The sequence below is a fragment of the Dendropsophus ebraccatus genome, chromosome 12 (genome assembly GCF_027789765.1).
Source record: "Dendropsophus ebraccatus isolate aDenEbr1 chromosome 12, aDenEbr1.pat, whole genome shotgun sequence".
NCBI classification, from domain to species: Eukaryota; Metazoa; Chordata; class Amphibia; order Anura; family Hylidae; genus Dendropsophus; species Dendropsophus ebraccatus.
The window spans coordinates 79,860,082-79,872,646 of NC_091465.1; the positions used below are offsets into that span (position 1 = coordinate 79,860,082).

Genomic DNA, 12,565 nt, shown 5'->3' on the forward strand with positions numbered 1-12,565 from the left:
TCCTACCCATACATCCCCTGCCTACTGTATCTCATCTTACTCGTGTTTTACCCCCCTGGCTGCTGCTTATGCAGCTGCCAGTGTTGGTTTTATTATAAGTGGTTGTAGTACTGCGTTTGCCCTGCAGGTGTCGGTGCTGCACTGATAGTAGCTCAGCATGAAGCATGGCCGATCCCATAGGGCTCTGAAGCTTTACACTCCAGGTCTGCTGCCAGGGTTTGCGCATGTTCCTGGAGCACGGACCCCATAAAGTCCACATCTTACACTACTATTATGGCACGGTCTGTGTAAGTGGTACATGGGGTGTCTGTGCCCTGTGGATCTGTAGTTTTGCTGACAATAGGCAATTGGCTGAATGCTATACAGATTAATATAATCTATTGCTGAGGGTTTGTTATAATTGTATTCATGTAGACAATACTGAAGTCTTATACACTTGCATGCCCATCGCTGCAGAGCTTACCTGGATACAAGCTAGGAAGTGGATGCTGCTGGACATGTCTGGTAGCAGCTCGTCCTGTATGTAACAAATGAGCGGGCATGTTGGTAGATGACAGATCCCCGACATCTGGTGGACACCCTCACCGAAGCTGGTGTGATGGATTTGGCCTCCTTAAATATCAATTTATCAGCTCCGAGTACAAAGGACTGAGGAAGTGAGATGGTGTATTAGAAAGTTGCAGAAAGCTTAATTCTATGATGGTCGAGCCTCACATAAACCTTCAGCCACACATTATTTTAATATTATTATGATGACTGTAAGGTCTGACCGGTTTCTCTGCCTTTTCAGGAGACCATCAGGACGGCGTTGGCCATGGGAGCCGACCGTGGGATCCACGTAGACGTGTCTGCAAAGGACGCCGAGACCCTCGGACCTTACCAGGTGTCTAAGATCCTGGCTGCATTGGCCAAAAAGGAGAATGTGAATCTAGTGCTGCTGGGAAAACAGGTGAGTGATGTGTGCGCCCCCTGGTGTCTGATAATGAATGGAGCCGCTGTCTATCACAGACCGCCCGTCCCGTCCTGCTGACTGTAGTGTCCTTGTATCCTGTGATGGGGACAGGTGTGTGATGTGATGGAGCTGCTGTCAGTCACTCACCGCCTGCCCCGTCCTGCTGACTGTAGTGTGGTGGTATCCTGTGATTCTCCTCCATTCCCCGCTATGCCACCTCCGCTCACATCCCGGGGTCTTCATCGGAGCTACAAACACTGTGTGAATTGTGTGGGTGACCACCAGGCATAGAGTCTCCTGACCCCAACCCATAGATTGAAGGAAAATACTGTCACCAGTATGGGGGATGTATGGAGGATGTGTTACTACTTCAGTCATTTGTGGGTTATACCTGATTTTGGAACGGCAGATTGAGGCCATGTTCTCACCTCATGTCACCCAGCTTCCCTTAAAGTGTACAGTACCTATGATTAGAAGAAACTTTACATGTCAGAGGGACACGTCAAATGTTGATTGGTCGGGGTCTTAGTGTTGTGACCATATCTGATTAGGAGAACAAGACGGGAGAGATGTGTGTGACTTTTATGTCATTTTATGGCAAATAATTTAATGGCTGTTATTTACCATTTAAGGGGAAACTCTCGGCAGGTTAGACTAAGCTAACCTGCTCATATCCCCCTATTGTGCACGTGGTGCAGAGCAGGAAGGTATGTCTCCTACCTTCCTCCTCGGCGCAGTTTCTGTGCTGTTTACAGCACTGTCCCACCCCCAAAGCACTGAGCCACCACCATAGCACTCCTAATGCTCGGTGCTGTCCATCTCCCCCTCTCCCTGTGTGAGCGCTGGTCATCAGCAGCACAGGGAGGGAGAGAGGGACATGCAAGTGTCCTTGCTCCCCAAAATATTCCATAAAAATCAATACAGGATATTGTACAGTAACAAATCATCCCACTAACACTACACTACATAGTCTTCAATAGACAATACACTACATAGACTTCTACATATACTGCGCCCCCTGCTGGACACTCCATAGGAATTACATCTGATTCGTGATGTCACGTTTTTTTTAGAGAATTTGAAGCCTGCCTGATGTACTAAATTAAGGGAAATAGCACTATATGTGCATTTCCCATAATAAATGTACATTAGGAATTTGTCTAACTTTCCTTATGTAATATATTAAAAACAAAAACGTTTTGGCCGGAATTGTCCTTTAACCCTTAGAGGACCCGGCCAATTTCAATTTTTGCATTTTAGTTTTTTCCTCCTTGTGTTTAAAAGGCCATAGCACTTCCATTTTTTCACCTAGAAACCCACATGAGCCCTTATTTTTTGTGCTACTAATTGTACTTTGCAATGACAGGAAACCAGAAAAAAATTCAAAGTGTGGTGAAATTGAAAAAAAAAAAACGCATTTCTTTTATTTGGGGGGTTTGTGTTTTTACGCCGTTCGCCCTGGGGTAAAACTGACTTGTTATGCATGTTCCTCAAGTCGTTACGATTTAAAACGATATGTAACATGTATAACTTTTCTTTTATCTGATGGCCTGTAAAAAATTCAAACCATTGTTAACAAATATATGTCACTTAAAATCGCTCCATTCCCAGGCTTATAGCGCTTTTATTCTTTGGTCTATGGGGCTGTATGAGGTGTCATTTTTTGCGCCGTGATGTGTTCTTTCTATCGGTCCCTTGATTGCGCATATGCGACTTTTTGATCGCTTTTTATTACAATTTTTCTGCATTTGATGCGACCAAAAATGCGCAATTTTGCACTTTGGGATTTTTTTGGCGCTTACGCCATTTACCGTGCGAGATCAGGAATGTGATTAATAGTTTGGCCGATTATGCACGCGGCGATAGCAAACATGTTTGTTTATTTATTTATTTGTTTACTTTTATTTATAACCTGGGAAAAGGGGGGTGATTCTGACTTTTATTAGGGGAGGTTTTTTTTTACTTATAACATCACTTTTATTTTTACTTTTACACATATACTAGAAGCCCCCCTGGAGTTAGGGTTATTCACCCCTGGGGTTAGGGTTATTCCCCCCTGGACTTCTAGTATATACACTTTGATCTCTCATTGAGATCTTTGCTGTATAGTTATACAGCAAAGATCAATGAGATCGGCACTCGTTTGCTTTCGGCTGCTGCAGCCGAAAACAAACGAGTGCCGAGTCGGGGACGGCGCCATCTTGGAGAGGTCCCTGGCCGGCATCAGGTACAGAGATCGCTCACCTGGTGTCTCCTCCTCGGCTCACCCATTCTCCTGTCTTCTCTTTCAGGCCATCGATGATGACTGTAATCAGACCGGACAGATGACCGCCGCTCTACTGGACTGGCCTCAGGTACCGACCTCCAGGGGGCAGCACTGAGGGAAGCATCAAGGGTTTTATCTGTATCTTTCCTAAAATTACATGATTGAGTTATAGAGAACCGTTATGGAGAACCACTCCTTCTCTGGCGCAGAATGTAGTTTTCCATGTAAGACTATACCCTGGGCATATACAGGACCACACAATGTTTTTTTTTTTAAACCATGGAGTGTATGGGCGCCATCCTTATAATCCGGTCACAGACTGTCCGCGAGGGATTTTATTGTCAGCTCTGCATCAGGTGTGAATGTCTGTTAGTGGAGGCCAAATCCTTGCCGAATCTGCGTATTCCATTGGAAATCCAGGGGTAAACATGCAGATTTCAGACCTTGTTTTCATCAGAAAAATCTGTGAACATAGCCCAAGGGTTTGGGAGGCTGCACTAGCTCATGGGACCTATCATGAGACAGACCCATGGTGCTATGTAAGTAAAGGTTAATCTGAAGGTTCTATAAATTTGTAACATATTTTCAACGTCTCTGCTTGCTGTCAGTCTGATTTATATTCTGCACATAATGCTTCATGTCTGAGGGATTGTTACAATGTGTCCAGTCTAGACGGTTGTCTGTGAAATACATTCTGGTAGCCATGATCAGGATAGGAGTGAGGTCCTGACATAGACACAACATGGGGCCCTCTCCTATAGGGAGCTGTGCTGCGGATGTGGAGGCTTCACCCTGTGTGGGGAGCTGTGCTGCGGATGTGGAGGCTTCACCCTGTGTGGGGAGCTGTGCTGCGGGATGTGCAGGTGTCACCCCCTATAGGGAGCTGTGCTGCGGATGTGGAGGTTTCACCTCCTGTAGGGGGCTGTGCTGCGGATGTGGAGGCGTCACCCCCTATAGGGAGCTGTGCTGCGGGATGTGCAGGTGTCACCCCCTGTAGGGAGCTGTGCTGCGGATGTGGAGGCGTCACCCCCTGTGGGGAGCTGTGCTGCGTGATGTGGAGGCGTCACCCCCTATAGGGAGCTGTGCTGCGGGATGTGGAGGCGTCACCTTCTATAGGGAGCTGTGCTGCGGATGTGGAGGCGTTCCCCCTATGTAGGGAGCTGTGCTGCGGATGTGGAGGCGTCACCCCCTTTAGGGAGCTGTGCTGCGGGATGTGGAGGCGTCACCTTCTATAGGGAGCTGTGCTGCGGATGTGGAGGCTTCACCCTGTGTGGGGAGCTGTGCTGCGGATGTGCAGGTGTCACCCCCTATAGGGAGCTGTGCTGCGGATGTGCAGGTGTCACCCCCTATAGGGAGCTGTGCTGCGGATGTGGAGGTTTCACCTCCTGTAGGGGGCTGTGTTGCGGATGTGGAGGCGTCACCTTCTATAGGGAGCTGTGCTGCGGATGTGGAGGCGTCACCCCCTGTAGGGAGCTGTGCTGCGGGATGTGGAGGCGTCACCCTCTATAGGGAGCTGTGCTGCGGATGTGGAGGCATAACCCTGTGTGGGGAGCTGTGCTGCGGATGTGGAGGCTTCACCCTGTGTGGGGAGCTGTGCTGCGGATGTGGAGGCTTCACCCTGTGTGGGGAGCTGTGCTGCGGGATGTGGAGGCGTCACCTTCTATAGGGAGCTGTGCTGCGGATGTGGAGGCGTCACCCCCTATAGGGAGCTGTGCTGCGGGATGTGGAGGCGTCACCCCCTATAGGGAGCTGTGCTGCGGGATGTGGAGGCGTCACCTTCTATAGGGAGCTGTGCTGCGGGATGTGGAGGCGTCACCTTCTATAGGGAGCTGTGCTGCGGATGTGGAGGCTTCACCCTGTGGGCTCTGACAAACTGCCACATTTAAAGGAGTACTCTGTCGATTTTTTTTTTCTTTCAGATCAACTGGTGTCAGAAAGTTGTATAGATTTGTAATTTACTTCTGTTCAAAAATCTCCAGTCTTCCAGTACTTATCAGCTGCTGTATGTCCTGCAGAAAGTTCTGTATTCTTTTTAGTTCACCTCTGTCCATATCAGGAACTGTCCAGAACAGGAGAGGTTTTCTATGGAAAATTGCTGCTGCTCTGGACAGTTCCTGACATGGACAGAGGTGGCAGCAGAGAGCACTGTGCCAGACTGGAGAGAATACACCACTCCCTGCAGGACATACAGCCGCTGATAAGTACTGGAAGTCTGGAAGTTTTTAAATAGAAGTAAATTACAAATCTATATAACTTTCTGACACCAGTTGATTTGGGGAAAAAGAAAAAAAAAAAGATTTTAGCCGCAGTGCCCCTTTTAAATATATGTTTGTAGCGCATACATTTAAGGGGCCAGGTGCAGGTACTTTCCTGAGTGCTGGTCAGTTTCTGGATGTGCATGTCCGTACCCAACAGACTACTATGGGTGAAGAAATCCGGATAATTTCCCCGACGTGTCCCTGGGGCCTAACACAGACGTTCTATTTTCAGGCTACCTTTGCATCAGAGGTTAAAGTGGAAGGTGAAAAGCTGACCGTGGTCCGGGAGGTAGATGGAGGGTTGGAAACAATCAGCATGAAGATTCCAGCCGTGGTGACCGCCGACCTGCGACTGAATGAACCGCGTTACGCAACTCTGCCTAACATCATGGTGAGCTTCAGTGATGCTGCCACACAGCAGGGGGGGCTATGTCAGGGTCATTCTTACAAGTAACGCAGCCCCGGGCTGAGGACTGATACTTTGTAGCTGAGAAGGGATATTAAGCAGGATTTCCAAGAGCTGTGATCTTTATCCGGGGCTTTGTGTACCACTCGTGCCCCGACCGTGAACCGCACCGCTGCTCACAGCTGAATATTCACAGCCAGCGCCGGCGGGATTTGTATTTTACATGTGAGTTTTTGATGTAACGAGTGTCCTGAACATAAACCTGATCTATTCCTATAGAGAGATTACATCCCGGCCATGATAAGCTAAATAGTAGACCCCAATCCAGGGCTTCGTGGGTTAACCCTTTAGGTCCCATCTTTGGTTTTTCATTATTGGTAGTCTCATAGGGTGTACGTATCATATATATATACTTGTATTGGGGACCCTTGGACCCGTGTTTGGTTCCATCACTAGGGGCCTGTACAGAGGAACAAAGGAAGGGGGGTTATACATCAGGTGCTCCATCCGTATAGATCCTTGCTATAGGCTTACCTGTACGGACAGGACTCTAGCTGCATTTCCTTATGTAGGATGCCCCTTTAATTTCATAAATGGTGTCCCCCACCATGATCTGTAAGGCGGCTGCGGCTGACCATCATCCTCAGCTCTTTTTTTTTTTTTTTTCCCTAGAAAGCAAAAAAGAAGAAGATTGAGACTGTGAAGCCGTCAGACATAGGGGTGGACACTACAAGCCGCGTACATATACTGAGCGTGGAGGATCCGCCACAGAGACAGGCCGGCGTCAAAGTGGAAACTGTAGAAGACCTCGTGACCAAGCTGAAGGAGAGCGGCCGCATCTAGTAAGTGGTGACGCTGAGCATGGCGGACGTCTCGTACACCCCTAGACTCACCGCCATGACAATACTTTTCCATTTTACTATCTATATTATAAAACGATTTAAAAATCTTGCAGTTTCCATTCTCACCACTAGGTCTAAAACTAATGTGAGACTTCCTGTTCTGTTTGTGGTAAGTAGGAGGCTGCTGGAAAGTGATCTGTACAGCAGTGCAGCGTCATGTGACCCCAGTATTTAGAGAATACAATAGATGATGCTCACAGCTCAGGTTCCCCTCTCTATGGAGTGACCTCTTCCAAGGTCACAGAGTATGCCCAGCATTGTTTCCCATTTATGTCAGTGGAACAGAACCCTGTCCATTGTTTTCTTATGTCCATGGGCCCTGCTGTTAAATATCACTGAATGCAGTTAAAGGGCAGCAAAAAAATGTGTTCTTTCAAGTCAACTGGTGCCAGATATTTGTAATTTACTTATATTTAAAAATCCCAAATCTTCCAGTACTTATCAGCTGCTGCATGTCCTGCATGAAGTGCTGTATTCTCTCCTGTCAGACAGAGGTGGCAGCACAGACCACTGTGTCAATGTCAGGAACTGTCCAGAGCAGTAGCAAATCCCCATAGAAACCTCTCCTGCTCTCCAGACTGGAAAGAATACACCACTTCCTATGGGGCATACAGCAGCTGACAAGTACTGGAAGACTTAACACCTTGTAATAGAAGTAAATGACAAATCTACATAACTTTCTGAAACCAGTTGATATAAAAGAATTTTTTTTTTTTTTTTTTTGCTGAACTACCCCTTTAACGACAGCCCAGGTTTAATGGCCTAACAATGTACAAAGGGGTTAATTCTGCTGATTGGTCCTACGTGAGGCCTGCGGAGCAGATGCCGCCATCCTTGACGCTTGGACCCTTTGTTAGCCCGCTAGGTCCTCAGCCGACCCCCTGAATGGCGCTCCCCGCAGCTGCACCTCGCCTCACCAATTACACAATTAATGACTGTAATTGAAGTTGTCATCGTGCGATGTGAAGTGCCTCCTGCCAAGGTGGGTGACGCCGAGACGCCATCAATATTTTGGTGCCTAATTTGATAAATGCTAATTTGATAAATATGTTTTTAATGATGTTTTGTTTACGGAGAGATTTTAATGCGTCTCGCTGTCGTGAACCTGAGACGGCGTGATAAACAGCGTGACGTCTCCCAGATCTCACCGTCCTGTGGGAAAAGTTTACACATAGAGAATAATAGAACATCCGAAATACATTGTGTTATAAGATCTCCGCCTGCTGTCAGGGAATAGAGGCAGTAACATCCATGCAGACGTTATAGAGATACTATGCTGCCCCTGTAGCAAAGGGTTTCTCCATGATGAGATAAAACAGGTTTTTCTAATCAACAGCTCAGGTTTTGTGTGGTATTGCAGTTCTGCTCCATTTAATTCAAAGTAACTGAGCTGCAATACCATACACAGACAGGTGAGGCGCTATCTTGGATAACTCCTTGAAATGTGTTTTATATCCTGGATAACTGAAGCTTTCCGGCTTTTCTAAGTTGACGGTCATCCATATTAGATTGTGGGGGTAGATCTCCTGCCGGTCACTGTTTACATGGGCTCCATTCCTGCATCTGCACATAGAAAAGAAGTAATCAGAGCCACACGCCAGTATATAGCGCTGCCACTACTGATGGGACAGTGATACAGGGTGGGCACAGGCTGCCTGTATCCTGCAGTGAGCTGGTGGAGCACAGTGTTACCTCACATGTATCAGCCACACCGTATACTGTGATGGGCCGTGTATCCCCCTGAAGAGCTCCGCACCTCTCTGCAGCTCTTGGAGTGCGGAGGGTTAAGCAGCTGGCAGGTCCTGTCATTTCTGAGCTCTGTGAGTCCCGGTGACACAGCGGCAGCGCTCGGAGGAGCAGTCATGTCAGGTCACACCGTGCGGTGGGGAACAGCTGTGACAATCCTCCTGCGGATGTTATCACACGAGGACGCCGCCGCCGAATCTACTATCTGCACCGCCGCCTGACAGGTGACAAATAATAGAGCCATGTGAAGAGGAGGGGGCGCCATCATATCTGAGGAGAACAAAGAGAGATGCCAGACATCAGGGGGACGGACCCCTTACACTGAGAGACATCAGGGGGACGGACCCCTTACACTGAGAGACATCAGGGGGACGCACCCCTTACACTCAGGGGGACGCACCCCTTACACTGAGAGACATCGGGGGGACGGACCCCTTACACTGAGAGACATCAGGGGGATGCACCCCTTACACTGAGAGACATCAGGGGGATGCACCCCTTACACTGAGAGACATCAGGGGGATGCACCCCTTACACTGAGAGACATCAGGGGGACGGACCCCTTACACTGAGAGACATCGGGGGGACGGACCCCTTACACTGAGAGACATCGGGGGGACGGACCCCTTACACTGAGAGACATCGGGGGGACGGACCCCTTACACTGAGAGACATCGGGGGGACGGACCCCTTACACTGAGAGGCATCGGGGGGGACGGACCCCTTACACTGAGAGGCATCGGGGGGGACGGACCCCTTACACTGAGAGGCATCGGGGGGACGGACCCCTTACACTGAGAGGCATCGGGGGGACGGACCCCTTACACTGAGAGGCATCGGGGGGACGGACCCCTTACACTGAGAGGCATCGGGGGGACGGACCCCTTACACTGAGAGGCATCGGGGGGACGGACCCCTTACACTGTGAGGCATCGGGGGGACGGACCCCTTACACTGAGAGGCATCGGGGGGACGGACCCCTTACACTGAGAGGCATCGGGGGGACGGACCCCTTACACTGAGAGGCATCGGGGGGACGGACCCCTTACACTGAGAGGCATCGGGGGGACGGACCCCTTACACTGAGAGGCATCGGGGGGACGGACCCCTTACACTGAGAGGCATCGGGGGGACGGACCCCTTACACTGAGAGGCATCGGGGGGACGGACCCCTTACACTGAGAGGCATCGGGGGGACGGACCCCTTACACTGAGAGGCATCGGGGGGACGGACCCCTTACACTGTGAGGCATCGGGGGGACGGACCCCTTACACTGTGAGGCATCGGGGGGACGGACCCCTTACACTGTGAGGCATCGGGGGGACGGACCCCTTACACTGTGAGGCATCGGGGGGACGGACCCCTTACACTGTGAGGCATCGGGGGGACGGACCCCTTACACTGTGAGGCATCGGGGGGACGGACCCCTTACACTGAGAGACATCGGGGGGGACGGACCCCTTACACTGTGAGACATGGGGGGGGACGGACCCCTTACACTGTGAGACATGGGGGGGGACGGACCCCTTACACTGTGAGACATGGGGGGGGGGGACCCCTTACACTGTGAGACATCGGGGGGACGGACCCCTTACACTGAGAGACATCGGGGGGGACGGACCCCTTACACTGTGAGACATGGGGGGGACGGACCCCTTACACTGTGAGACATGGGGGGGGGGGGACCCCTTACACTGAGACGCATCGGGGGGACGGACCCCTTACACTGTGAGACATGGGGGGGGACGGACCCCTTACAGTGAGTTATTGGGGGGTTTGGACCCCTTACACTGTGAGACATCAGGGGGCCGGACCCCTCCTCAATGATGCTGGCTTCTCTACCATAGTGTCAGGTACGGGTAACGTACCTTGCTCAGTCTCCATTGCTGCGGTTAGAGGATTCCTCCCCCTCCCCCCACAGCCACGGAGTTCTCACAGGGTCGGCTAAGGCTCTGATCACAGAGACGGAATGTGTACCCGTCCGTCATAACCTCTTTAATATTTATATCCTCATACAGTCAGTGACATTGAGAGTATAAGAAATTCAATTATAGCGGAGATAATGGGCGCCTGCTGCGGTAACCTTGTGTGCCCACTGCCATCTGCAGGAGCACCGCTGCCCCAGTGGCAGGCATGACAGGTAGAGGTGCCAGCCATAGCCTCCTAATACAGTGTCCTCCATGTCCTCTCACTATCTGCTCCTTACATCCATCATAGAGAGGTCAGGGCTCCGTCCTTCTCTGTGCTCCAGAATGGCAGATCAGAAAACCTATTCCAAGATGTGTCCCTTGCAGGGTTTTCTGTAGGGAAGCTAGACAAGGTAGCCAGTCAGGGCACTGGGAAAGTTGGGTTACTGCACCCTGTAATGTATCAGACAAGTTGCGTCATGTTCACTTATCCATTAAACTTGTTAGCTTGCTGATCAGGACTCTGGGAAAGATGGATGTTTGTCTGACTGCAGGATATACATTCCCACCCAGCTTTCCTTGACTCCATAGTGGTAAATCCACTTTATTACAGAGGGATATCCCCCTTGTGTTATCCTCAGAGCCTATCTAGACCAGTATGTCTGTCAGGATTCTAGAAAAGCTGGGTGTCTGGTCCCCAGAAGGTGTGACAGCAGGTATATAGTCATACAGCTTTCCCAGACAGTAAAAGAGTAGTTCATAAAAAATATTTCTTTACAAATCTCTGTCACAACTTGATTTGAATTGAAAAAAAAAAATCTCTTCCAGTATTCATCAGCTGCTGTATGTCCTGCAGAAAGCGGTGTATTTTTTCCAGGCTGGAGAGCAGGAGAGGGTTTTTTTATGAGGATTTGCTCCTGCTCTGGACAGTTCCTGACATGGACAGAGGTGGCATCAGAGAGCACTGTGTCAGACTGGAAAGAATACATCACTTCCTGCAGGACATACAGCAGCTGATACGTATTGGAAGACTTGAGATTTTTTAATAGAAGTAAATCACAAATCTCTGGCACCAGTTGATTTTAAAGGAATATTTTGGGGGGTGAACAATCCCTTTAAAGTGGGAAATCAACCTTAAAAGTGCAAGAGACACTTACTGTGTGATCAGTGTAACCAGACTATATTGTCTTTCAGGATTTTTGGAAAGTTGAATGAGAACCCCTTCTAGAGATCTGTGCAGCTGTATATGTTGTTACCCAGCTTTCCTGATACTCTAATGGTAGATACTCTAATATTAGGCTATGTTTACACATAGTATTTGTCAATCAGACGGTGATGTGTGAACATAGCCTTAGACCCATTTACCATTCAGGACCCAGGAAAGCTGGGTTGTAAGATAAGACTCTAGTTACAGGTTACAGCTGCAGTTGGGTTTGCTGCTGCTTTCCTAGTGTCCAGAATTGCAGGATAGTCATATGTTTATCCTATGTGCCGCCATCTCTGGTAGCCATATTGTCACCCAGCTTTCCCGGATACAGAAGTTTTTATAACTCTCCTTCTTATTTTCCAGATTGCCGTCTGAGCTGTGACGTGTGCCGCAGATACCGGAGGAGCGGGCCTGGTCAGCATCCGGCTATACCGTCCCCATCACCTGTGGGTGCCTTCCCGGATCACTGCCGGATAACCACCACCGCCTATGATTGTAGCCGCCTCTCTCGGTACAGGGGGGACGGCAGAGGAGAAGCGAATGGAGATCAATGGGGTTCTTGTTTTTCTGTTTTTTCTCTGTAATTAAACCTTGTCTATAAGCGAGTGTTGTCCTGTGTGCGGCGTCCGCAGCGTGTCATTATGTCATCATGGGGCCCTATGGGGGATGTGAACCAGCGAGTGGATAAAGCGGCTACAATGTGAGTGCGGCCATGTGGAACCCCCTCCCCAGACCCCAAAGGAGCCGGCGGCGGCCCTGCTGTGTGATCAGTCTGTTACCTGCCCCATGTCCTCAGGATCTGTGTAATTATCTGCAGCCACCGGCCGCCCCACATTGTATGAACAATCATTCCTATAGGACGAGCATTTAAAGGAATCTTTCATGTGTCACATGACCTGATCAGTCTGGGTCTTGGCTAT

General features: G+C 49.6%; 1 protein-coding gene across 2 annotated transcripts in view; it reads left to right on the forward strand.

Moving 5' to 3' along the window:
- ETFB (electron transfer flavoprotein subunit beta) overlaps positions 1–12,246 on the forward strand; it is a 37,852-nt gene extending 25,606 nt beyond the window's left edge. The window contains exons 3-7 of one of the 2 annotated variants that reach the window (XM_069946860.1): positions 791–949; positions 3,244–3,306; positions 5,709–5,867; positions 6,555–6,724; positions 12,009–12,246. In XM_069946860.1, the coding sequence (XP_069802961.1) occupies positions 791–949; positions 3,244–3,306; positions 5,709–5,867; positions 6,555–6,724; position 12,009 (552 nt within the window). In that variant the 3' untranslated portion in view covers positions 12,010–12,246. Of the gene's footprint in view, positions 1–790; positions 950–3,243; positions 3,307–5,708; positions 5,868–6,554; positions 6,726–12,008 lie in introns of those variants that run through there. The other variant, XM_069946861.1, reaches the window with a different exon arrangement.
- The last annotated feature ends 319 nt before the right edge of the window (positions 12,247–12,565 follow it).